We start from the raw sequence: 27,016 nt of genomic DNA on the forward strand, positions 1-27,016 counted from the left end.
CGCCAACAAACAGATTTTATTGAAAATTGTATTTTTTTATTATTCATTGATTCATTATCATTATCAGAACCATTATGTTTTGAGCAGTTTTAGAAAGGAAATTTTGAAGGCTTTTGAATTAATTTATTTACGAGTCGTGCGAAATTCAGCCGAAAACAAATGTTTAAAAAAAAGCCATATCCGAAGGCCAGTGCACTATTTTATTAAAAACCAACATGTCCACATGAAAGCAGAGACAATTTAACATAATAATTAAAAAAATCAGGTGTTTTCCATTTTTGTTCGAATTACTATCACACATTTTTATATTTTAAATTTTTGTATCTCAGTCTTGGTCAAGATCGACAAGAGGAATAAATTATTAAAAAAAATAAAGCATAATCTTTTAATTCTTTACGCAATGTGTATCTAAACAACTTTTCACATTATGACAGTTATGTTACATATTTGAACATTTGGAAAAAATCCTCGACTGGGACCGGAATTCCGGATTCACCGAAACTGGCCAAAGTGGCCAGATGACCAGCTACTGAGTTTCTGACATTTTCATTGAATTTAAAAAACTATTTCCAAGCGTTTTGACATGCCACTTGACATATATGAACATTTAGAAAAATCATTGGCTGGTACCGAAATTCCGGATTCACCGGAACTGGCCATAATGGCCAGATGACCAGCTGCTAAGTTTCTGACATTTTTATTGAATTAATAAAACCATTTCCAAGCGTTTTGACATGCCTAGGGCGTCCAATTTTCCCGGGTTTTGAATTTCCCTGGAAACGGGAAAAATATATTCGAAATCCCGGGATTTTTTTATAACAGTCATAAAATCTATGTTTTTATTATATTTGTTATGTTTTCAAGCTTAAAATCATAGAATTAGCTCAATTATATTAATTGATGATAATCTACAATTCAGTCTAAACAAGGACGAAAGTTTTTAAGAAGCTTAAAAGAAATTATAAATGGATTTTGTTTGTTCTTTGTTGTGCTTTAAATTTAAAATGAACTAAAATTTTTAATTTCAGTGTTATTCAAATTTAATAAGTCTTTTATAAATATATTTCATTTATACATTTTTTTTATATGACATGACTAGTCTAGATCTAAAAAAGTTAGAAAAAATCATTGAAAATGTCTAAAAAACAAAAAGCGACAACAGATAAAATTATACCAGTCAGTGTAAAATTTTAAATAAGTTTTGAATTTCTTGTTTTATATGCAACATATTTTACAAATTGTGATTGATGAAAAATAATTTGAAATGTTTGAAATGAATATATAAAACCATTTCCAAGCTTTTTGACATACCGCATGACATATTTGAACATTTGGAAAAAATCTTCGACTTGGACCGGAATTCCGGATTCACCGGAACTGGCCAATGATGGCCAGATGACCAGCAACTAAGTTTCTGACGAAACGAAACGAAACTATTGGCACTACGCCCCCCGGGGCATGGCCTTCCTCTAACGTGGGATTTCTGCTCCAGCGCCTCTGACGAGACAGGAGAAACCGGGACCGACGTTTTACTTCACCATCCGATAGAAGCTCAGTGGATAAGGCGGGAATCGAACCCGCGTCTCATAGCATCATCGGGATCGGCAGTTTCTGACATTTTCATTGAATTTATAAAACCATTTCCAAGCGTTTTGACATGCCGCTTGACATAAATGAACATTTGGAAAAATCCTTCGCTTGGACCGGAATTCCGGATTCACCGGAACTGGCCAAAGTGGCCAGATGACCAGCTACTGAGTTTCTGACATTTCCATTGAATTTATAAAACCATTTCCAAGCGTTTTGACATGCCGCTTGACATATATGAACATTTGGAAAAAATCCTCGGCTGGGACAAGAATTCCGAACTCACCGGAACTGGCCAAAGTGGCCAGATGACCAGCTACTGAGTTATTGACATTTTCATTGAATTTATAAAACCATTTCCAAGCTTTTTGACATACCGCATGACATATTTGAACATTTGGAAAAAATCTTCGACTTGGACCGGAATTCCGGATTCACCGGAACTGGCCAATGTGGCCAGATGACCAGCTACTAAGTTTCTGACATTTTCATTGAATTTATAAAACCATTTCCAAGCTTTTTGACATACCGCATGACATATTTGAACATTTGGAAAAAATCTTCGACTTGGACCGGAATTCCGGATTCACCGGAACTGGCCAAAGTGGCCAAATGACCAGCTGCTGAGTTTCTGACATTTTCATTGAATTTATAGAACCATTTCCAAGCGTTTTGACATGCCGCTTGACATATTTGACGATTGCACCCATGTACCAACATTGAGTCATCCGATGGCCACTTGGAACCGGTCCCAGGGTCCCCGGAGGCCTTGGCCATAAGTAATTGCATAAGTAATATAAGGCATGTTGTATAAGAAAATGATAAAGTTAGACGTTGTTTCATGACAAAAAATACTTTCAATTATACATTAGTCTATATTGGCATTAAAATAGTCCTTTGTCGATAAACCATTATTTATTTCTCTCAATTAGATGAACCCATACCGATAAAACATACCCGTGGTCGAAATAGTCACTAGGTCTATAAAACCTCATGTCATTTTTCATCTTTATAAAACTCTTTATCAATATTGCTTGCTAATCTGCGAAAAAAAACATTGCTGGCTCATCTGCTTTATGGCATCACGACCGATTCAAAAATTGTCCTCATATCGAAATACCCGAACCACATTGATCACCAAAATCAATTCGGATAACAGACTATTTAGTGAAAACACCGCCCGCTTGTTTGCCGCCTGCAAATTCACCTAATTCTCACACGTTATCAAGGCAATTCTGATTGAACGGAGTTTTACCAATTCTTGCACTTTCTCCTTCCTTTCGTGCATGCGATGGCCAGCAGAGATGCTTGGTGCTGCGTCGCGGCACGTGGAAACCAACCAAATTTTCAAAACTTTCAGCTTGTCTGAGGTCCAACTTTCAAAATTTACAAGAAAAGTATCAATGTTATTACATCATCGTTTTCCTCAGAATGTCAGCTACAAGCTAAATGTAATCTTACTAGGCTTTTATCGAAAAATAACGGAGATATGACGAGCGAAAGCAAAAAACATAGATTTTCAGTTTTTCGGACTTTTTCACGGAAATTAGTCCAGTTTTCACAAAAAGGCACCAAATCACTCCAAATTTCACCACAACGTAGATTGGAATGTGCACAACAGCGTGAATGTATTTATTTTGCCAAAATTTTTGTTCCTGATTTTTTGGCGACGCAAACGCAAAAAAAGAAATTTTCCCCATGGGGCTCCAACTTGGTGTGTCGTTAAAGCCTTATGCAAAAATGGTTTTTTCTTCCATAACAAAAAATGTTATTCCAATGTTGTGTTGGCTCTCAACCAATATCAGACCAATAACAAATTTTGTGATGATAGCCTAAACTGTTATTAAAGCCTTATGCAAAAATGTTTTTTTCAAGAAGATTCCATAAAACTTTCTGTTATTTTAACAGTATTTGTTATTGAAATGGCATGAATTTTGTCATTACCATCTGCCCGGGTAATTTTGAAGTCGTCACCTCGATGACACTTGTCAGCCGGCCGGCCGGGGTTTCATAATCCGTCGTCGTCGTCGTCGTCGAGATTTGAGATTGGCTACCATAACAACTTGAGAGCCTTTTTTGCCTCACTTCGGTTTCTCCCGCCAGCAGCTGTGGGGGTGGTTCTTCTCGGAATTCTGACGCTAGGATTGCATACTTGAGCGTTTCCTAATCAAGTGCCGCCTTGGGAAAGGAGGAAAAGCGCCATTTTTTGCCCATGGGAGAAATCGATAACCTTTGCGTGTTGGTAGCATTGTGTGAAAAGGTAGATTTGGAGGGTTATGGCTAGGCCGAAAAAGGATCGGGATTCGATGTGTCCAATTACACGCTCTCTTATCACGGAAAATTCGATTAATCTGGAAGTGGCAATCCTAATTAACACAATTCGTATACGAGCCATGTGTGTGCTTGACGCCTCTTGAAATTTGATCTGCGGTAAAACATTTCTTTTCAATTATTTGATTGCTTTCTCAACAAATCATAGCATCTAAATAAAAAAAACAAGCTCATTAAAGCATTATTTGCCGAATCAAATTAACGAGGTGATGATTTGAGTTTGGAAAAGGTCGTAAATCTAAATCCGTCCAAGATTGCTGCCAATAGAGCACGGTCACGGAAATTGAATAATAGAAATTAAGCACGGCCAGAACTTACTGCCAAGAGCACAGCTGGTGTCTATCTTTGCCACTTCATCACAGAATGAGTAAAGTGATGATTAACAATTTCATTCGATTCGATCCGGGCGGCGTTACGCTCGTGGTACCAACGCCGGTAAACAACGTCCCCTTCATCGAACGCCCCTCCTTCTTTTATTATTAGACGTATTCTTCGGTCCCATCTGCGATTACGTGATCGCTCCGATCGCCCGGTACAACTCGGTCTGGGGAATTCCGATCCTAACCACCGGTGGCCTCACCGATGCGTTCTCGATCAAACCGAGTTACCCGACCCTGACGCGGATGATGGGCAGCTACAGTGATACCGGGTTGGCCGTCCGTGAGATCCGGAGGCACTTCAACTGGACCGTACAGGCGTTCATCTACCATGACAACGATGAGAACAAAGGAAAAGGACACTCGGACTGCTCGATGGCCATTTCGTCGATCTTCCGGGCGCTGAACACGACGGATTACTTCTCGCACAACTTTGACGAGACCGAAACCAGCTACAAGGATTACCTGCAGTTCCTGACCAAGACCAAGCGAAAGGCTCGAAGTAAGTGGAACCAGTCAAGTTTATCTCTCTTGGGAAAGTATTATTTGTAGCACAAACATTGGTTTACGACCATTCTGGTTGGCGCCGTAAAACGATTGACTTTAGTATAAACAACACAGAGTGTCAGAAAGGGTAAACTATTGGAATAACATATAGAAACAGGTTTCCTCTGTTGCGAGTATTCTAAATTTACGCATCCTGAATAAATTTGTTTAACATGATCAAAACTATTTGGATGAACTCAAATCGATATCATTGCGCTATCCTGCCGTACGTTTTGACGATTAACAATTAACTTAAGCTTGTGGCTAGATAGTGAAATTACTACGATGTATTTTTGAGACAATTCTATTGAATGCTATGATTTGTTTATACCTGAATGTATTTGATTTTGTTTGAAAATATAGAAAAAGTGACATCTCTTTACCATATAAAAGCAACATATTTCCCACAAAGGCATGAATGAATAGAAATTGTATTCTTTTTTTACTCAAAAGAATTTTTTTTGCAATTTTTCTAATTTAGCATTTTGTGTGGTCGTCCCACATATTCGGAACACCCTAAAATTCGGGACTCTATTGTGGTCTTGTTTAGGCCATTCTCTTGCTATGTCACAAGTAAAAGTTGATCTCTTTTAAAAACAAAATACTGCATTTCAAGACTATTTTATCAAACACTGCTTCGAAAATGTCTGTTCCATAATTGTGGGATGACATTGTATCTAACACAGTTACGTAACATCTAATTCGAAATGAAACATCCACCAAAAAAAATTTTGACTACTTACAAAACCATAGCTGACCTTTAAATTTGTGGAATTTTGCGTGTGTTGTTAATATTTTGCTAAAAATATGCGCTCTGGAGAGAACCCAAGTTTGTTATGAAAAAAGTGTTCCGAGTGCTCATATTTAGGATTTGGGCTCAGTACGCCCAGCGGGAAACAACCTAGAATGACGGCCAAAAAGTAATTTTTATGACACACTAATATGCATACCCAAGCAGACGGAAATAACTTGGGAATAACATTGTTTGATATTTGAAAATACTAGGCCAAAAACATTTTATGTTAATTATAACAAGATTTGTTATTCGTCGTTATTAATTTTTTGTTATTGGGTTGTTATTGTTACAGGCCAATAACACTTTTAGTTACTCTTCGAACAATTCTTTGTTATTATTTTTTGTTATTTTAACAACTAATCCGATCATCCCAATAACAGTTGGAGGTATTCTTTCATACCATAAAATGCTATCCCTAAGTAGTTTTGGTTTTCAACCAATGTCAAACCATTAACAAGTTTTGTTATGATAACATAACCTGTTATTAAACTCTTATGCAAAAATGGATTTTCCAAGAAGATTTTATAACACTTTCAGTATTTGTTATTAAAATGGCATGAATTTTGCTATTACCATCTACCAGGGTAGTCATTTAGAATATTGATTTATGAAAAACATTGAATTTTCTAGATTTAAATGAAATTTGGATTTTAATATTATTTGGTAAATTCAATTACTATTAGACATATAACACAACATAACATTTTTGAAGTTTATGTCAGTACTAGGATGTAACAAAAATGACAATGTTATATATACCACAAGATGCGCAAGGATCTGGCCTACACGCCAATGATGTTGAAAATAAACGCTCTAGTGGCCAAAACGCCTCAAAAAGTGACATTTTTGAAAAAATCTTTTTTTTACGAGTTAAATCCCATTTAAAAAAATTTCTTTTAATTTCTCAGCAAGTCAACGCATTATTTTCGTCAAATTCTGATTGATTTGAGCTTTTTGAAAATTTCCGGTGAAAATAAAAAAAATGGGAAATTTCGAATATAATAATATGAAATCATCTTAAGTAATCACGCGCACCCAAAATTTTCTATGGGAGTAGCAAAAATAAAAAGATGCGCGTGACTGCATTTGCATGGATGATTCAATTCCATTGAAACCCGAAATTTACAATTTTACTGATTGGCAGGAAATTTAAAAAAAAGCTTACTTAATCCACCTTTAGGTGGTTGGTGCCTTCCTCTCATTTATAAAGATTCAACCCCCCCGAAAGTGTCCAGATGTTTATGGATCTCCCCTAGCGTTCGCAGCACCTAAGTGGTCCTAATAAAAATAAGTGACGAGTAAAAAAACAGACTACCTACAGACTTTTTGTCAAGATTATACAGACATGGCCTTTGAGGAAAATGGCATCCCTCTACACGGCTTTTTCGTGGCGATCAGACCCGACCAGTTGAGGTTATGTGAATTCAGACCATTTTTTAAACTGCTTGTAATTTAAGATAGGTAAGTCATATCTTGAAAATTCTTACTCCACAAAAAAGGTCATTTCAGAACCTTTCTAAAAATATAACTTGTGAGGGTTTCATAAAAAACCACCCTTTTTAGCATAATTTTTATTTAACATGAAACATTTTTTTTTAACATAACTTTTTAAATACATGGTAAAACTGAATGAATTTAAATAGCAACGGATCGATTAAAACCGTTCCGGCCAAAATCAGTTGAGCCTGTGACGAGATATTCCAGTGACATTGATTCGGTACACATGTCTACTAGGGTGGGTACGTTTTTCAAAAAGTTCTCCGATCAAGTTTTAGTATGGTTCCCCTTGTAAGGCATGCCCATAGGGACTTTCATGCCAAATATCAGCTCATTTGGTTGTAAACTGGCTGCGCGCATCAGGGTGAAAGTTTACATGGGAATTACTATGGGAAATTTGAACTTTTTGTTCAAACGCTCCTACAGGTCTGGGAAAATCACGCGCCAACTTCTGGTATGGTCAGGCCTATGGGGAATGGTCTGGAGAACACTTTTCCCGAAGAGAGCACACGGATTCGTTGTACCTAGAGCTGGCGCATCGGCAAACAATCCGATGTCTCCGGAATCAACGGTTTTCCCTGAAAAAGCATCAAATTTTCCTTAGCATGCTATGAAAGCTTGATGCACACCGCGACGCCATATGTCAGACAGCTACCACGTGGTTGAAATATTATCAACAAAACACAAATTTACTATGCTAAGATTCTGAATTCGACTAAATAATATCAGGATTGCTCTAAATGATCATTTTCTAGTTAAAAGAAGGTTTGCACACACGTGGCAGCTGTCTGACATATGGCGTCGCGGTGTTCATCGAGCTTTCATAGCATGCTAAGGAAAATTTGATGCTTTTTGAGGGAAAACCGTTGATTCCGGAGACATCGGATTGATTGCCGATGCGCCAGGTCTAGGGACAACGAATCCATATGCTCTCTTCGGGAAAAGTGTTCTCCAGACCATTCCCCATAGGCCTGACCATACCAGAAGTTGGCGCGTGATTTTCCCAGACCTGTAGGAGCGTTTGAACAAAAAGTTCCAATTTCCCATAGTAATTCCCATGTAAACTTTCACCCTGATGCGCGCAGCCAGTTTACAACCAAATGAACTGATATTTGGCATGAAAGTCCCTATGGGCATGCCCTACAAGGGGAACCATACTAAAACTTGATCGGAGAACTTTTTGAAAAACGTACCCACCCTAATGTCTACATACAGCCAAACACACAGACATTTGCTCAGCTGGTGATTCTGAGTCGATATGTACAAACGAAGGTAGGTCTAGGAGGTCTAATTAAAAAGTTCATTTTTCGAGTGATTTTATAGCCTTTCCTCAGTAAGGTGAGGAAGGCAAAAACAATTCTGTTGAGTAGAGCGTGTTCGGGGCCCAACCCTGACGAAATTGAAGCGCATACCAACATCAACTTCGAAAATATCGAGTTTTGTAATTCGTATTAAAGCCGTTGCGAATATGTTTTGAAGTTTATGTACCTCGACTTAGACCTAAGTCGAGGGGAAGGCAAAAACACGACAATTTAAAAATTGAAGTTACACTCAAACCCCGATGGTTTGACACCAACTGTTGTCAAACGACCGGGTCACGTTTTAGTTTGACACCCCTTTTACACGGAATTCACGCACACTACCAAACGTTTGTTTTGATAGTGTGCGTGAGCGCCGTGTAAAAAGTGACAGTTCGTCACTTTTTAGTTTGACTTTGGCCAACCAACGAAGTACAAACTAAAAAAGTGTCAAATGAAAAAGTGATCAACCACCGGTACAGGGAATGGTTTCTATATTCGAATGAAAAAAAGCGCATTTTACACTAGTCCAGTTGTTTTGGCGAAAAATAAACAGTATTGAAAAATTTCACAAAATCTAAATATTTTTAAACAGGCCGAAAATTGAGTTAATATGATGACATTTAACATGATTATCAATGCAGCAAGTTATGATTGTTTAAAGTTGAGTAGACTTTAATTTCCATTTAATTTTTGAAGTTTTTCCGAAAAATGGTTGTTTTGTCCCCTGATTTTACAGCTAGATTTTGCAGGAGAAGGGTGATGGGGCTGTCTCATTGTCAGCTAACATAACGTTCTGACAAAGTTGTAGACGAATTTCCTGTATTAAATCATTCGATGTTTTTTTTTTCGAATGCACACGCCTCACTAACATTGCACACATAATTTACTCAATATAAGGTTCATGAGAGAATAAACACTATCAGTGGAAATTAAATCTCTCATTCATTCAGTTAGGATTTGGTCAATAACCGCCGTATTAATGCGTTTCTATGGTTCGGCTTGATTTACAATTTTGTGAAACCATTTTATTTGTTCATCAGCGAACCGTTTTGAAGCACCACTCCTGGCAAGAATTGTAAAACTACCGGATATTCCTGTAAACGAGGTCTATTCACTCATCAATCGCACATATTTTCCACATCCTGAATCCACCAGTGCTTTATACGAACCTTTTGGGAGATAACTCACCGACAGAAACAGGAAGCAACCAAAAATAGGGAAAATATTGGCTGGAAAATTTCGCCATCAAAATCGAAAAATCAAATTGCCGGCATGTGGCGTCACAAATTGCGCCCGATCGGAAATTAAATGTCAAGCGATTCCCTTTAAACGTTCACCATTGAGAAGATAAAAGCTATTTAGTGTCAGTCAGGCCGAATTTGATCTGAATTTTCCCAGAAAGCTATTTCTGAAACAAAAGTATTAAGATTGTGAAAGAATGTGGTTCTATCGCCATTTTATTACCAATTAAATTAAGTGCAAACCTCTACACATCTGTTTCAAATTTAATAAGCTTCGATGTTTTTTTTGTGTTTTAACACACTGTCGCTTATACCGTTTCCAAATATTATGAATATAAACTATAAATAAATAGACATACACACTCTGTAAACAATTCCAGAAAAAAAAACAATCTATCATCCACTATTTGCTTTTGCCACAGGTTCGTTTGTTATCTGGTGATAAAGCGTTCAAAAAATATAGCCCGTTGAAAAATTCCCTGTGGGAAAATTGCCATTCGCACGAATGCGGATTACCAGCTATAAAGGTCAGCCTTATTTCTGGTTTCATAAAAACATCCATTTTATTTCATTTTACAGTTGCATTCATGACTTACAAAAAACAATTTTCATATATTCAAGCAGCTTTTATCAAGCTAACATCATCCGCATCATTTTCGTTACAACTTTTCACGATATTTCCGTCAGCACTGTGGGAAACATAAAAAAAAACTCCCACGGCGCGCTCATACCTTATGGGAAAAATTGTTGTGAAAGTTCAATATGCTCTATTTTGGCAGTTTTACTATTTGCATACGCTTGGCAAAAGTTTATCCTTCCGCGACCAGTCAGGAAAAATTTCCCCTTTGAATGTGAGCTGCTTGTGGATAAGTGAAACTGAGACAAACATAAAGACTAATTTGTTTGTTTTGGTCGGAAACTTTGACCTGTCTGCGATTTCTCATAAATCATTAGATTTATTTAGCTCAGTCTTCTGGGAATTAGAAGCGGTTAAATGTCTGATTTTTTCAAGCGGAAAATAAATTGTGCTTTGTTCACTACAATTATACTTGCTTATCAAAGATAGAAAAAGCTTCTTGACGGGGAATAAATCAATTTCTCAAAGATCTGCAAAAGACTTACTCAGTTTGAATAATCTGCCGACCAGCGATGGAATAATCATCATCAAAAGAAAATCTGTGGATGTTCATCAAGAGAAAAAATCCGAAGGGAGCATGACTCTCCTCTCTCGCGCACGAAAGATCGGTAAAAAGAATCTAAAAAAATCACCATCTTGATTATTCGGCGGAACATCTTTTTCACTATTACACTTGCAAGTGTAACGTCACACGTCGGAAAATGACCAGTCACATTTTGTTGATGGGCAATAGGTGTAATCAAAGTGAAATAAATATTTTTGAGTGGTGCTGACAAGGAAATTCACAAAAAATCATCAGCATATTGATTCTTCTTTTGCGTGATTTGCCTCCTCTCTCTTTCGCGGGTGAAAAAAGTTCGCAAGCGAAATTGATTTCTTCGCGATTATTCCATCCCTGCTGCCCACATACTAGAATTAATTACGATGACCACAGTATACAGTAACTAATCATCCGAATAACATCTACCAAAGTTAGTTATTGTGACCACAGGAACAGATCCATAAGATGGAAGTTGGCTTCCATCCGATACACAGTACATATCTTAATTTGAATTTCAAATTAGAAAACCGTTCAGAAGTTGCATAATTGAAGCCACCATTCTCTGGCAAGTGTCAACAAGCAGAGCGCTTCCTTCGGAGATCCCTGCGATCCTTGAGACACGTGGTGAAGTTCCACTTCCAAACTGTGTGTGGCTCAGCGCCAAGAACGGAAGAACATCGTTGACGATGGATAAAGAGCCCTTTCTTCCCTCCTTCGTCACATCACAATGGAGCGGTGCTGACGACGAAAGGACTTTGATATATTCAATGAATGTAATCACTTGAACTGCAAAAAGTGCATCCCTTTTATGGCTGAGCTCTCCCATTCAGATGGGGAGCTTATCTTCACTCACCGCACCGAGATAGTCCATCATTTGCGGGCAGATTCTTTGGTTTGCGGTGGGGAAGACTGAAAGAGAGATTAACAATCAAGGAAAGGTAAATTAAGAGAGAATCCGTCGGTTGTGGTTTTCCCTTTTTGCTAGGATTGGGAATCTATGACATTTCCCCGAAACCCATATTACCGAAGGGACATTTCCCCGAATGCCACTTCCCCGAAAAGACACTTCCCCGAATAGTCATTTCCCCGAATTCCATTTACCCGAATTTCCCATTTCTCCTAATCGTCCACATCCCCGAATGCCATTTTCCCGAATGGGCCACAATTCCGAATGCCACTTACCCGATTAGTCATATCCCTGAATAGTCATTTCCCTGAATGCCATTTCCCTGGGCACCGGGCATTTCCGCTTAACCGCGTTCGGGGAAATGGCATTTTAAATGAAAAAAAATGATGACAATTTTTACCACATCAAACAACATATTTAAAGGTTCGTATTGGCCTTGAATGATCAACTTTCTTTTTGGCTTCATTCAGAACAGACGTAGCATTTTAGGGGGGATTCAATACAATGAATATTGGTACAGACCTTTTTTATACATATATTCTCAAAACAAATACTGTTTTCTTATAGACATGATAATAATAATGCAATAGAAGTTTTGTTATTATTTATGATTCAAAAAACATACCTTGCGATTTTCGTAGTACAGAACCCCGTACACACTGATCATTTTATTCACATTGCTGGTTTGGGATTTGGCGAAAAGTATAATCAACAAAAACTTTAAATAAAATTTGTACCAGCCTTATGTACCTATTTGTCCGATTTTTGGGTTCTTTGACAAAATTCGAAAAACAACATCTAATTATACGGTTGAATACAAATGTTAATTGAACAAAAAAAATCTAGTACAGTCCAGACTTGATTATCCGAAGGCTTCGGAAAAATTTCACTTCGGATAATCGAAACTTCGGATCACGAAAAAAAAAAATGTTATGCCTATTTTTTATTGTCGAGCGTATGTCCCCTAAACTACGTTAAAGTGATTTAGAACTTTTAAATCCAAGGCCAATATGGCGGTGTTGAAATATTGAAAAAAAAGCATTTTATTATTTAATAGGTAATCAACTATTCAAATTTGACTAAAATGGGGTTGCAGAACTCAAATTTGATGTTTAAAACAAGAAAAAGAAGAAAAAAACGAAAACAAAATTTTGTTTTTGATTCGATTATTCGAAGTCCCATACAAACCTTCGGATAATCGAACTTCGGATAATCGAAACATCGGATAATCGAGTCTGGACTGTAATTGGGTCCTAAAATTAAGCTTAAATTTGTTGTGGTTTGGTTGAGCGTTTTAGCAGAATGCATTACTATGAATACAAAGAGACGAGTTGTTCCTTTTAATTCCGCTATAATTTGTGATATTATTGTTCACAACGATAAGGCTTATATTTCTAAGTACAATGACCCTTTGAACGACCGCAAAGGATTTAAAATGGATTTTTAATTCAATTTTTAAAAAATCACTTCACGGCCCTTCTTGGCATAAAAGCTTCTACTTGACAGCTCGTTCCAAGGGGACCACACAGCAAAAAATCCGATGGTAAAATTGCATGGAAAAGCATGCACTTCACCTTCGTCAAAATAAACACTTAATATTACACACTGCATGTACAATTTTTGCAACACGCAAAAAAAAGTTTCAACCGACGGGATTCAAACCCAGCACCAACAGTAAGGACTGGCGCCTCAGCCCATTCGGCCATCAGACCGTTGTAAATCTGTAAGGATAAACTTATATATGAGCTTGACATTTCGGTCAAGTAGATTCCCCATACTGATGGGCTACATATTTCAGAGTGTAAAATCACATAAAATTGCATAAAATAATGCAATATTTATTTTACACCCAGGTCTTTTACACGCAGCTGGATTACTACTTTTTTAGCTGTGCATAGTTGATCCATCGAAAAAATGTTGTCTTGTCAATAACTTTTTATTTGCATAAAAATGAAAAAAAAGTTATCAGAAATGGTTTTTAATTTTGTTTTTTACCGTTGTTCATAAAAATTGACAAAGAGCTTTACTACCCAATTTACAACATTTAATCAACAGCATACCCAAAAAGCTGTTTGTTCGGTAAAATTGAGAAAGAAAATAACTGTTAGTCATGGAAAAGGCTTTAGCGAAAATGATGATTAGGGGATATGAAAATTTAAATTTAAATAAACGGCAATTGGCGTAAGTGTCACTTCGGGGAAATGGCATTCGGGAAAATGGCCGATTAGGGGAAATGATATTCGGGGAAATGGCATTCGGGGATGTAGCTGATTAGGGGAAGTGGTATTCGGGGATGTGGCCATTTAGGGGAAATGATTTTCGGGGAAATGGCATTCGGGGAAATGAGCTAGACCCCATAATTTGTGGTGTTAGAATATAACCAAATTTGAAGAATCCAAACATTAAAATCGTCCGATTTAAAGTTGTGGGGTTTTCTAATTACACAGAAAAAAAATCATGGTAATATTACATCTGGAAATGTGTAATTTTACCACTTTTCTGGTGTAATGTCACTTTTTCAATCTAAATTGAGGTAAAATTACATCATAAAAGAGGTAATATTCAACCTTCCAAAATTACAGCTTCCAAATTTACATTATTTTTTTCTGTGTAACTGTTTGGAAAAAAAACCTTTCTTTTCACTGTATGTCAAAAATTTAAATCTCAGAATATTAAAACGATGGCTCAAGCCATCCCTAAATCAACAAACTTTCCTGCGAAACCGAGCAGAAAACGCAAACAATCATTAGCCCAACTTCTGAGGTAGAGAGATTATTAATTTCACCTAAACAGCAACTTTTTCAATTCAAATAATCAAACAACTCCCGTTGGCTACCGCAAATTGCTTCGGAAGTTTCGTTCCTCCACCACAAGCCACACACCATCTGGTCCAAATCATAGCGCTCAAATCACCTCCAGGGTCTGGTCCAACTTTGGCGCTAAAGTCCCACCGTGCGACTGATTGATGCCGTCTTCCTTCTAAACCAATGGAGCAAGAGAATGGGAATGAGGGTTGTCAGATGGAGCTCCCTGCTGATTCACTCCGAGGCCGCAAAGATGAAACATAATTTGGCGAACATAACCAGCTGCTTTGTATCTATTTCTATGTTGTCTCAACAGAAAAAAAGAAAGATGTAGCATGCTTCTGAGATCTTCCGAATTAGGCTTTTTTCCATTTTCTGTTTGAGCATTCTGCCCCAGCAGCATCTTTCAGCGACCGCAGTTTCTTTCGAAAGTCAAACACATTTTCACTTTTTTCTTCATCCCCCTACTTAATGCATGATGAGCTCCAAGTGATGACGGCGATGAAAGCCCTATGCTCTGCCTTTGCTCTAATAAAATGGCAAACGACTTCGAAATTAGTTGGCCCGTAGCGCAATCCGAACTGAAAACTCGTTGGGGTACACCCATACATGAGAGCGGCCAAATCCTCTGACAATTTTGACAGAAGCTATGAAAATAGATGTCATTGTGTTCTTTCACACCAAGAACGTAAAAAAATGTTTTGCCTTTACCAAGATCCGACCCGTAGCTCTGCGGATGAGAGTCTAATTCTTAACTACTGCGCTACGATCACTTGATGGTAACCAAGGGGCAGAACGCATCCATGCTATTCGCAGAAGCTCTCAACGGATGCCAGAAGCTTGCTTGTCAGTGAATAGGGACGTGGCGTTACATCGTGCTGCCACCTGGTTTTTTTAAGCGCAAGAGTGGAAAAGTGCTGAGTCATCGTCTAAAAATAGACGGCGTCCTATTTCGCCCAGCAAAATGAAGGCGATAAAGTAGTCGGTTTCGATGAGAAAAAGTGGAAAACGTGGTCTAAAAATAGCAACGCCATCCCCCTATGTCAGCGGAGTTTGATTTGGGTGTAGTTTCTTTTTTAATGTGAGATTCTTTATTGAACCTCAAGTTTTGGTGCACCCTTATCTGAGCAATTCTCTACCAAAACCGGTAATGGATTTTATTTGTATTTTTTGATTTGGTTCAAACTTTGTGGGGGCCTTCCCTATGACCAAATAAGCTATTTTGTGTCATTGGTTCACCCTTACAAGTCTCCATACAATTTTGGCTGCTGTCCATACAAAAATGGTATGTAAATATTCAAACAGCTGTGAATTTATGTACACGAAAAAAAATTGCAGATTCAAAAAATCAATTTTTTTTTCACTGGAAATCAATTTCCCAGAATACGTATTTTTTTATTTTCAAGATTTTTTGATATGTTTTAGGGGACAAAAATCCGCAACTTTTGAGCCATAGAAAAACATGGTCAAAAAATCTGCCGCCGAGTTATGAATTTTTGAAAAAATAGTGATTTTTGGAAACAATCGAAGTTTTATACAAAAACAAATTTAACATTATTTTTTAAAGAAAAATTGAATTTGCAATCGAAAAGTACTTTACAGATTTTTTGTTAAGGGCTCCGTTTTTAAGATATAGCCACCGAAAGTTTGATTTTAGCGAAATATTCGTGTGACCATTTCTATAAATATTTTTTTTGAAGAGTTCAGAAAAATTGCTATAAATTTGTCTAAGAGACATTGAAGATTGGACCTCGGGTTGCTGAGATAGAGCCGCGTTAAGAAAAAGAAACACGAAAATTGAAGTTTTCTTAATCTCACCAAAACAACCCACCATTTTCTAATGACGATATCTCAGCAACTAATAATCTGATTATCAATGTTAAAACATGAAACATTTGTAAAATTTTCCGATCTTTTCGAAAAAAATATTTTAAAATTTTTTAAATCAAGACTATCATTTTAAATCGGCATAATATTCAATATTTGGCCCATTTAAAATGTTTTTCTTTTAATTTAAAATTTTCAAAATATTTTTTTAAAAAAGATCGGAAAACGAACGAATGTTTCATGTATTAACATTGATAATCGGACCATTAGTTGCTGAGATATCGTCATTAAAAAATGGTGTGTTGTTTTGATGAGACTTAGAAAACTTCAATTTTCGTGTTTCTATCTCAGCAACCCGAGGTCCAATCATCAATGTCTCTTAGACAAATTTATATCAAATTTTCTGAACTTTTCGAAAAAAAAATATTTATAGAAATGGTCACTATTTTTAAAAATCGAAAAACTGCAAATATTTCACTAAAATGAAACTTTCGGTGGCTATACCTTGAAAACGGAGCCCTTTATCAAAAAATCTGTAAAGTAATTTTCGATTGCAAATTCAATTTTGCTTTAAAAAATAATGTCAAATTTGTTTTTGTATAAAACTTCGATTTTTTCCAAAAATCACTATTTTTTTCAAAAATTAATAACTTGGCGGCAGATTTTTTGACCATGTTTCTATATGGCTCAAAAGTTGCGGATTTTTGTCCCCTAAAACATATCAAAAAATCTCGAAAATCAAAAAATATGGGAAATTGAGTTTTTGTAAAAAAAAAGTTAATTAAAAAATCTGCAATTTTTTTTTCCGTGCACCATTTTTTTCTTAAAAGTCCTCAACAATACCTACAACTTTGCCCAAGACACCAAATTGATCAGAAAATTCACTCAAAAGTTACAGCTGTTTGAATATTTTCATACCATTTTTGTATGGACAGCAGCCAAAATTGTATGGAGACTTGTAAGGGTGAACCAATGACGCAAAATAGCTTATTTGGTCATAGGGAAGGCCCCCACAAAGTTTGAGTCAAATAAAAAAATACAAAAAAATGGTCGAAATCGGCCAATTTCGTAGAGAGTTACTCGTCTAATAACGATGTGATAAAAAAAGTTTTCACTTACTGGTAAATCGAAGTGATTACATTTTCTACGAAATGTTAAGTTTGATACTCGTCTTGATTGCATTCAGTAAGAGCAATACAGTTTTTGTTAAGCATCGTCATCTGGGGTGAATCGGGACTACAGTCTGAATAGGGACAGCAGTGTTTAGAGCACTTAATGGTTTTAAATTTGGAAATGGATGTACACATTTTGTTGGTCTGAGTCTGTTCTATCCGAAACCAACCAGAAAAATAAAAATATTGTTCTCTCATTTCGCCCCATGTGCCCCAATTTGCCCCAGTTGACGGCACTAAGAGTTTTAACAATCTGATCAATTCCGTAGTAACAGTTCAACAAGGCGAATCTGCGTTTGCAAACAAGTAGTCTATCCGCCTCTTACTTGACGTGAACTGTCACTTGAAAAAAAGGGATAGACTGCTTGTTTACAAACGCAGATTCGCCCTATTGAACTGTTACTACGGAATTGTGAAAATGCTGGTCAGCCAAAGAAAATCACCGCTAAGATTCATTTTAAAATTCCACAAACCCTTATTTAAACTTGTTCCAGTGAATAAAAGCACCCTACATCTTTATCGACTGCTTTATCACGCCACTTTTCGAACGTTCCAACGGAGGAAGTTTCTCGAGTTTCTTCTGAGCAGCGTTAGTTCACATTCCCGTACATTCTTATCGCTCTAGGAGCAGCACTCTTACGCTTCCACATTGATCAGCGATTGAATTTTTCCCTTCAATTAACTTCGTTTTTCCTTTTCCCGATCCCTAGAGTAGCTGTTTTTCTCACGCGTGGCATCCACGTGCCCTCAATCGTTTTCCTCTCCGAACGTGTTTGTGTGTAGAATGCAACTATAAGGGAGCTCTGGCCAGGATGCAGTAACTTGATATTTATTGCAACTGAAAACCAGCTTAGCGAACGGATTTTGATGTGAATTTACTAGCTAAATGCTCTCGGATATATACCGATTAATTCAGTGATTAAGTTTTTGCTATTGATATTCACACTTTTTCAAAATGTGTATTACACTAATAATGGGTGAAAGTATAAAAACTACCTTTAACAATTCAAAACAATTCATAAAAGTAAAAACAAGCTAAAAACATTACTGAACTTGATCATCTAACATCGCAAAATAGTTCCAAGGCTTGTAAGAATCATTCATACGAAGCAAAAGAAATTGATTTGATTGTTAATACGTGCAAATTCGAGATCATAACAGTAAGAATCGTGATTGAAGCAGCACTCAATAAAAGTGAAATCACGTTCTGGGAGTAAGTTCTGTCGGCCTTATCGCAACGGGGGGGAACTTTCTCTGCCTGCCCGGCTCAGCCCAGATCAATGCTATTCAAACAACAATAAACCGATTTTGCAGCTTGTTTGAGTAAGTTGCTTTCTGAATCTCAACAATCGAATCGGCGCTTCGACAGTGAATAACAAAACTTGAACACGCCCTTCTTCTCCGCCTGGCTACATAACCATGAATTGGAATGACCTTCAAGGCGCGATTTTTGAATGAGGCGAAGCTGTGCTATTTTGAACAGATAAAATCATTTATGCAAATCCTCCTCGCTGAACAGGTTTCGGTGCGATACGATAAAACGTGATACCGATTGTTACTATGGGTTTCGAAGCATAGATCAAGCTCACCGTACACCAGTTTACATCAGTCAACCAGGTGGAGGCCATAAAAATGGCTCTCGTTTTCTCCCCAACAAAATCAGATCAAAATATGTAAAGATCTGTTTATTAATAGGTCCGAATAATAGTGGATCTTTTAGTGCCACATGTCATTTGTTTCAAGTCTTGTTTTGAACTTTTCGTATAACAGTTGAAACGAGTTTGGAATCTGTTAGCCAAATCAAGTCAAATCAAGAAGAGGCATGTATGATGTTTTTAATAGTTTTGAATCAAACATATTTTTTTTAATTAATCGCATTTACTAGAATGCATGCAAACCCTCAGAAAAACTTGTTCTCGTCAATAGCAATATGTTTTTTTAGCTGGATGTTTTTCTTTTACTTTTACCACAAACCGTTGACATAAATTTGTTAGACACAGCTCGAAGGATACCTCAAATCTCTGAACTTCATTTACACAAACAATTTGTCGATAAGTTAAAACAGAACTGAATTCAATGCGCAATGAATTCAAATCTTTTTCTCCTTAAATTTTTTACTAAATACTGATGAGTTAAAAAAAACTTACTATTTATTTGTTTGTACATTTCAAAACGGGAAAAAACATTCAATATAACGTGATAATTTCACAAGTGTCTATTTTTGCAATTACGTCGTGAAACTACTTACTTTTCCTGTCATTCTTGAACGACGAAATAGCCTACTTTTCTGTACCAAAAATAACAGAATCGAATTGCAACACTTTTCAAAATAAATGCTGAAAAATTCTACTTTTCAGCACTGAAATGGGTGCTGAAAAGTTGAACTTTTCAGCAATTGTTTCGAAAAGTATTACTTTTCAACATTTTTTTTAATTCAAACGATTTATTGACAAAATACATAAACATTTGACTTATAATTTCACTCAATGTGTGTTTTTCTCAATTGCAAAAAATGATGTATGGAACTCGTTGCAAAACTTGATTTTTCAGCACTCGTCGAATTTATCCAACGAGGTTCACCGACTCGTGCTGAAAAAAATCCTCTTTTTGCAACTGTTGCATAAACTACAATTTTTACATTGAAAATTTGACCATTAATTTCTAAGATATTGGCATTAGAAAGTGGGGAACTATTCGGGTGAGGCTTTGAATTTTTCCTGTCTTTTTATCAGCTGTATCTCAAGTTTATATAAAATTTGTGCATTTAAAAAAACTAAAGTTTAAAGTTTAAATAATCAAATTATTCAAATTGTTTCTTTCTTTAAATTGAAAATGAAGCTGTGCAGCTCATATCTGAAAAAAATATAATGAAAATTATATGATATTTAGGTAAAATTATTTATTTGCACGCAGCAAAATGTTTTGTAGAATCAGCCTGTACGAGGTTTGAATCAACATTTTGTTTTTGTTAAATATAATCAACGCCGATTTTGCGTTGAAACAAACCATGATTTTCTCAAGTCCAAAAAAGGCTTTTGTTGTTTCGAAAAAGCTGCTTTGACGTTTAGCATTGATTCAACATAAATAATGATTTTCAAATCAAAAAAACGTTTTGTTGATTCAAATATGCCTTATTTTTCTGCGTGTGATTCTAAAAATATTTATTAAAAAATCTGTAAAGTACTTTTCGATTGTAATTTCAATTTTACATAAAAAAAAACAAGCCTAACCCGACTAACTTTGTTTTGCCTTTTTTCGTTTTTTGACGTTTTACCTTTTTTGCTTATTCAGCCTTCTGTGATCGAAATTTGATTTTACGTAACTTTTTCCATACAATTTTCCGATACTCCGAAATCGGTTCCAGAGTGGCCAAGGTGTCAATTAGTTAGCGTATAAACCTTCCTTGGGTTTAAAGCAGTGTTTCTCAACCGGTGAGGAATTCCCCCCTGGGGGGGAATTTGGCCATTGTAGGGGGGAATGAGGATTCAATAGAAATTCAATGGCTTTAAACGAATTTACAAAAATAAAAACATAAATCATTATTTGACAATTCTATGCAACATTTTTTTTTTTTTTTGACACAAGCAATAATTTAACAATTCTCCAGAAAATTATGGATTTTTTTTCGCATTTTTGGGATTAATATTTATAAAAATCGCTGTGAATTGTTGCAACCTTCAAGCTTAGAAAAAAAAACTTTTTTTTTCATTTTTTTATAATGGGTCAGAGTATGAGCAGAACACGGAATTGCATATTGAACAAGAGTAGTTTAGTGAAAATAAACCGAAACAAATTTAATAAAACTGTCATAAGATATTTATTGTGAGATTTATTTTGTTTTATAATTAATCTGCAATTTTTTATTCATTAAAATACATTTTAAAAACTAATTTAATCCACCTATGTGGTTGGAGCCTTCCTCACTTATTACCAACAATGGCTGATATGATGGAATCGTACAAAAATTTCATCTATTTTTAAGATCCGGAATAAAAAAGTACATCACTATCACTTTAGTGGCCATATCTCGAGACAGGGTTGCCAGATCTTTAAAGTTTTAGACTCGTTAGAAAGGTCTTTTGATAACCCAACCAACGATGGGTTGGATGGTGGATCCGAACATAGTTTACATACTTTTAAGTGAGATCCGGCATCCAAAAAGTACATAAATATCACTTAAGTGGATATATCTCGAGACAGGGTTGCCAGATCTTCAATGTTTTGGACTCGCTGGATCTTTTGATAATCTTACCAACGATGGGTCGGATGATGGAACTGGACATAGTTTACATACATTTAAGTGAGATCCGGCTTCCAAAAAATACATCAATGTCACTTAAGTGGGCATATCTCTAGACAGGGTTGCCAGATCTTCAATGTTTTAGGCTCGTAGAAAAGATCTTCTGATAACCTAACCAACGAATCTGTGGAATGGTGGATCCGGACATAGTTTACATACATTTAAGTGAGATCCGGCATCCAAAAAGTACATCACTATCACTTAAGTGGACATATCTCGAGACAGGGTTGCCAGATCTTCAATGTTTTGGACTCGTTGGAAAGGTCTTTTGATAACCTAACCAACGATGGGTCGGATGGTGGATCCGGACATAGTTTACATACATTTAAGTGAGATCCGGCTTCCAAAAAGTACATCAATGTCACTTAAGTCGGGATATCTCGAGACAGGGTTGTCAGATCTTCATTGTTTTGAACTCGTTGGAAAGGTTTTTTGATAACCTAACCAACGATGGGTTGGATGATGGACCCGGACATAGTTTACATACATTTAAGTGAGATCCGGATATATGTGAAAACACATTTTTATACAAAACTTTTGAACTACTTATCGAAACTTCAATATGTATAAAACTCGATGTATGGGACCCTAAACCAAGTCGAATGCAACAGGTTCGGGTCAAATCGGTTCAGCCAGTGCCGAGAAACATGAGCTAGTTTGTTGGTCACATACATACATACACACACACATACACACACACACATACACACAGACATATGTTCAGTTTTCGATTCGTATTCGATATGTATTCATGAAGGTGGGTCTACGACGTTTTTATGCAAAGTTCATTTTTAGAGCAGGATTATAGCCTTACCTCAGTGAGGAAGGCAAAAATGTATGTGTTGGAAATTAACTAATCTTTTGAAATCTTTCAATTAAAAATGAACAGCAAATGTTAACCACAACGCATTTTAAAAATCAAACCTGTGTTGTCTGTACTTCACTTTATTTTGAAGTTTACACTTTAATATGTTATTAAAATTGCAATCTTTATGTAAACATTTAATATTTATGGTTATATTTGTGCATTGAAACCAATAACTTCAAAATAAAGGTGAGGGGGTGGGGGGGGGGGAGGAATTAAGTTCTTGTAAATCAGCCAAGGGGGGAATGGAACGCAAAAGGTTGAGAAATACTGGTTTAAAGGAACCCACTGCAGAAAAAAGCGCACCGATCCGTAGTTCCGTATTGATCTGATGCGCGTTCGAACAAAACCATCGAAATTTTTTATATATATAGATAGATTAAGTCACATTTGTTTTTGCACAAAATTTCGTTTTATTCCAAAAGTCACTATTTTTCAAAAAATCATAACTCGGCGGCAGATTTTTTGACCATACTTCTCAATGGTACAAAAGTTGCGGGTTTTTGTCCCCTAAAACATAAAAAAAATCTCGAAATTATGAAAATACGTATTTTGAGAATATTAGTTTTTGTAAAAAAAAAAGTTAATTAAAAAATCGGAAAATTTTTGTTTCCGTGTACCTACTCTCAATAGTCCTCAACAATACCTACAACTTTGCCGAAGACACCAAATTGATCAGAAAATTCACTCAAAAGTTACAGCTGTTTGAAAATTTACGTACCATTTTTGTATGGACAGCAGCCAAAATTGTATGGAGATTTGTATAGGTGAACCAATGACACAAAATAGCTTCTTTGGTCATAGGAAAGGCCCTCACAAAGTTTGAGCCAAATTAAAAAAATGCAAATAAAATCCATTTCCGGTTTCGGTAGAGAATTGCTCTATAGTCAATTGTGTAATTAAACAATTAGCAACATCAATTAAAACTCCCACATATTTAATTAAACCCACAGTTCTCACACATGACATCGAATTCGTTCTATTTTAAGCAAAGTTCATTTCCCTTCTAAAAAAAAGTTCTCACATTGTCTGACAAAACCGTCAAAGCTTTATCGTGATTTTATCCGAGCAAATCTCATCGCACCGGGCGCTACTCCCAGTATTAAAGTGCACATATTTTTGCATAAATTACACGTGCAAGCTTTTTTCATCATCACATCGAAGGTGTGACTTTCAGATTCTCATCTTTAATAACATCTCTCGTGTATCTCTTTAATAGTGCATTTAGAAAGTTATTTTTGGACAGCTAACCTCCTCTTGACGAAAATAAAGTGTGCGAGAAGAATTAAGCATTAAGCATTTTTTTTTTAAGCATTTTTGGAGGACGCCCCACCACCGGAAGGCTCCACAACGCTTATCCCTCTGTTTGGTCTGGTTGTGTTAGACCCTCATCCGGAACAATAATCCAACACGGGAGATACCATGTCTTCATCTTTTGATGAGTGTGTAATACAGCCCAGGGCATAAGGGGGTCCAGGCCGGGTCCAAGCTATCCTCAGGGATATGAAGGATCGTTAGTAAACACCTATCTAAAGTGCGCAAGGACCCCTACGTCACCTTAGTGGTATAGATGTTTGTAGGGAGATTTTGGACTCAATGTTAGTAGGAGAGGTAGAACCCTAGGATACACCTCGAAAGGCGTTGCGGATTTGGTTGTAACAGTATTCCTAATTCCAGTCTAGGCTCACCAAGTCGCCATGGCCTAGTGGTTAGCATTTTTGCTTACCAATCCAAAGGACGGGGGTTCGAACCCCGCCTTCAGCGACTTTGATTTTTCGTTCATATTCAGCATTTCAAGTATTTCTATGTCCTTAACTTTCTCGATGGGAGCAGATGGGAATCGAACCCAGAACCATTCGCTTACAAAGCAAACACTGTAACCATTCAGCCACAGCTGCTCCTAAGTGTCCGAGAAGAATTGAGAGGAAAAAGTAATCCACGTTGGAATTACCCCTATTGCGTTGGAAAAATGCCATAAATAACCTATCGCTGGTCGAAATTGTCTTTCGGTGTTTTATGACGGTCACATCATCAGTGGATGTGTTTCTTCCGAAATGTGTAGTTTCATTCAAAGGAAAAAAAAACTCAATAAAAGCACTGTCATACTTCCTCCTCCGGCTTATCACTGCAGTAACATGCAGTGAGCAAACGTGACGATAGTAGCTGTAACCCTTCAGAGTTCGTTTTAGTGGGTCTTCGCGTATGAAAAAGTCTTATTCTAATCATAATATTCATTGCATGCATCAATCCATTATCAGTTTTGAAATCTACTGTCGATACAACTCAACCTAACTTCCTGTTTCCAATATTATCTCAACGATTTTATATAACAAACGACTTTTTCTTTCCATCACAAGCATTCATCTTTCACTCTAACGGATTGGCATACATTATAAACTCCAGTCCTCTTGCACATAAAACCCTATTATTCACCTCTTCATTGAGAGCTGGTAATGTAGAAATCGAGAAAAAAGCGGGAAAAAAATCGCATCCTTTGTGTAACTTAGACCGACTTTGAAAAATGAAAAGGAAGAGGACGATATCCCTTTAGCGCCCTCTGTCGACTCGTCGTATGCATTTCCGGCTGGTTCATCATCACACCTAACGCGTACATCCGTTCTGTTTTTTTCCCGAGGCACCGAAAATACCCCCCCTCTTCCAAGCGGACGCCATGTCGTCGTTTGTTATTCAAGAATACCGTTTCATCCGGAGATGAATTTTACGTGCACGTTCCTGGGGCTGGTGAAATCTCATTACGCCCCGATTGGCCCAGCTTTACGCGGGCATCTTTTGTTCTCTGGAAATATTAATGGTGAAAATTTGATGTTAACTTTCCTTAAATATATTTAAAAAAATTAAGACCATCTGCAATCGGACAAGGTAGGTGTCGATAATGGTTATTTTTAAGTTCCTGTTTAAAATATTGTTTAAAAGTGAAACAACACAGTACAAAAAAACCTGGTAATATTACATCTGAGCAATTCTCTCCGATTTCAGTCATTCGTCATTTTTTTGTATTTTTTAATCCGACTGAAACTTTTTTGATGCCATTATGCAAATTATACAAATTTGGCAGCTGTCCATACAAAAATGATATATGAAAATTAAAAATTCTGTATCTATTGAAGAAATTTTTTGATCGATTTTGTGTCTTCGGCAAAGTTGTAGGTATAGATAAGGACTACACTGAAAAAAAAGTTTTCCGCTAAAAAAATTGGTGATTTTTAATTTAATTTTTTGTCACTAAAACTTGATTTGCAAAAAAAAACACTATTTTTTTGTTTTTTTTTTTGTATGTTTTAAGGGACATTAAATGCCAACTTTTCAGAAATTTTCAGGTTATGCAAAAAATCTTTGACCGAGTTTTGAATTTTTTAATCAATACTGATTTTTTCAAAAAATCGATATATCGGTCGCAAAAATTTTTCAACTTAGTTTTTCGTTGTAAAATTGAATTTGCAATCAAAAAGTATCAAAAAGCATCGTTTTCAAGTTATAGCCATTTTTAGGTAACTTTTTTGAAAATAGTTTCAGTTTTCCATGTTTTGAATTAGTGCACATGTTTTCCCACCTTTGAAAAAAATATTTTTGAAAAGCTGAGAAAAATCTCTATATATTGCTTTTTGGAACTTTGTTGATACGACCTTTACTGCCGCTCGAAGCTAGTCCGTCCCATATGTAATTTCGTCATTTTTGAGGTAATAATGCAGTTTGGTTCAAAATCATGTAAACTATAAGAAAAACCAATAAAATGTAGTACTTTGTTCTAGAAATCCGGAGAAAATCCACTTTTTCGTGAAATTCTAACACGTAGCCTTATGGGCGGGACAACTTTGACACGCATTTTTCTCGGCTTGCTGTTTTTACATATGGGACGGAAACGATTAGAGCGGCAGTTTAGTTGCTGAGATATTGCCATGCAAAGGCTTAAAAAGCAGGAAAATTGATGTTTTCTAAGTCTCACCCAAACAACCCAGCCACTAATAGTCCGATTTACAATGTTAAAATATGAAACATTCGTGAAATTTCCCGATCTTTTCGAAAACAATATTTTCAAAATTTTCATATCGAGACTAACATTTCAAAAGGGCCAAACTTTCAATATTATGCCCTTTTGAAATGTTAGACTTGATTTAAAAAGGGCATTCGCGATTGCGGGATTCCTACTCGACACTCGACACTGTCCGTAGGCTTGATTGTTGAGGCAATAGGGACGTGGCGTTGCATCGTGCTGCCATCTGGTGTTTAATGTGCAAAAGTGGAAAAGTGCTGAGTCATGGTCTACAA

The 27,016-nt window shown here is 36.4% G+C and overlaps 1 protein-coding gene across 2 annotated transcripts in view; it reads left to right on the plus strand.

Moving 5' to 3' along the window:
* Nucleotides 1-27,016, plus strand: part of LOC120422359 (atrial natriuretic peptide receptor 1-like) — a 258,080-nt gene that overhangs the window by 205,906 nt on the left and 25,158 nt on the right. The window contains exon 3 of one of the 2 annotated variants that reach the window (XM_052710916.1): nt 4,402-4,797. The exons of the other annotated variant lie outside the window; for it this stretch is intronic. Coding sequence (XP_052566876.1) covers nt 4,402-4,797 — 396 coding nt within the window. The remainder of the gene's footprint in view (nt 1-4,401; nt 4,798-27,016) is intronic. 2 annotated transcript variants of the gene reach the window in all.

Source organism: Culex pipiens, chromosome 3 (genome assembly GCF_016801865.2).
Source record: "Culex pipiens pallens isolate TS chromosome 3, TS_CPP_V2, whole genome shotgun sequence".
Classification (NCBI taxonomy): domain Eukaryota; kingdom Metazoa; phylum Arthropoda; class Insecta; order Diptera; family Culicidae; genus Culex; species Culex pipiens.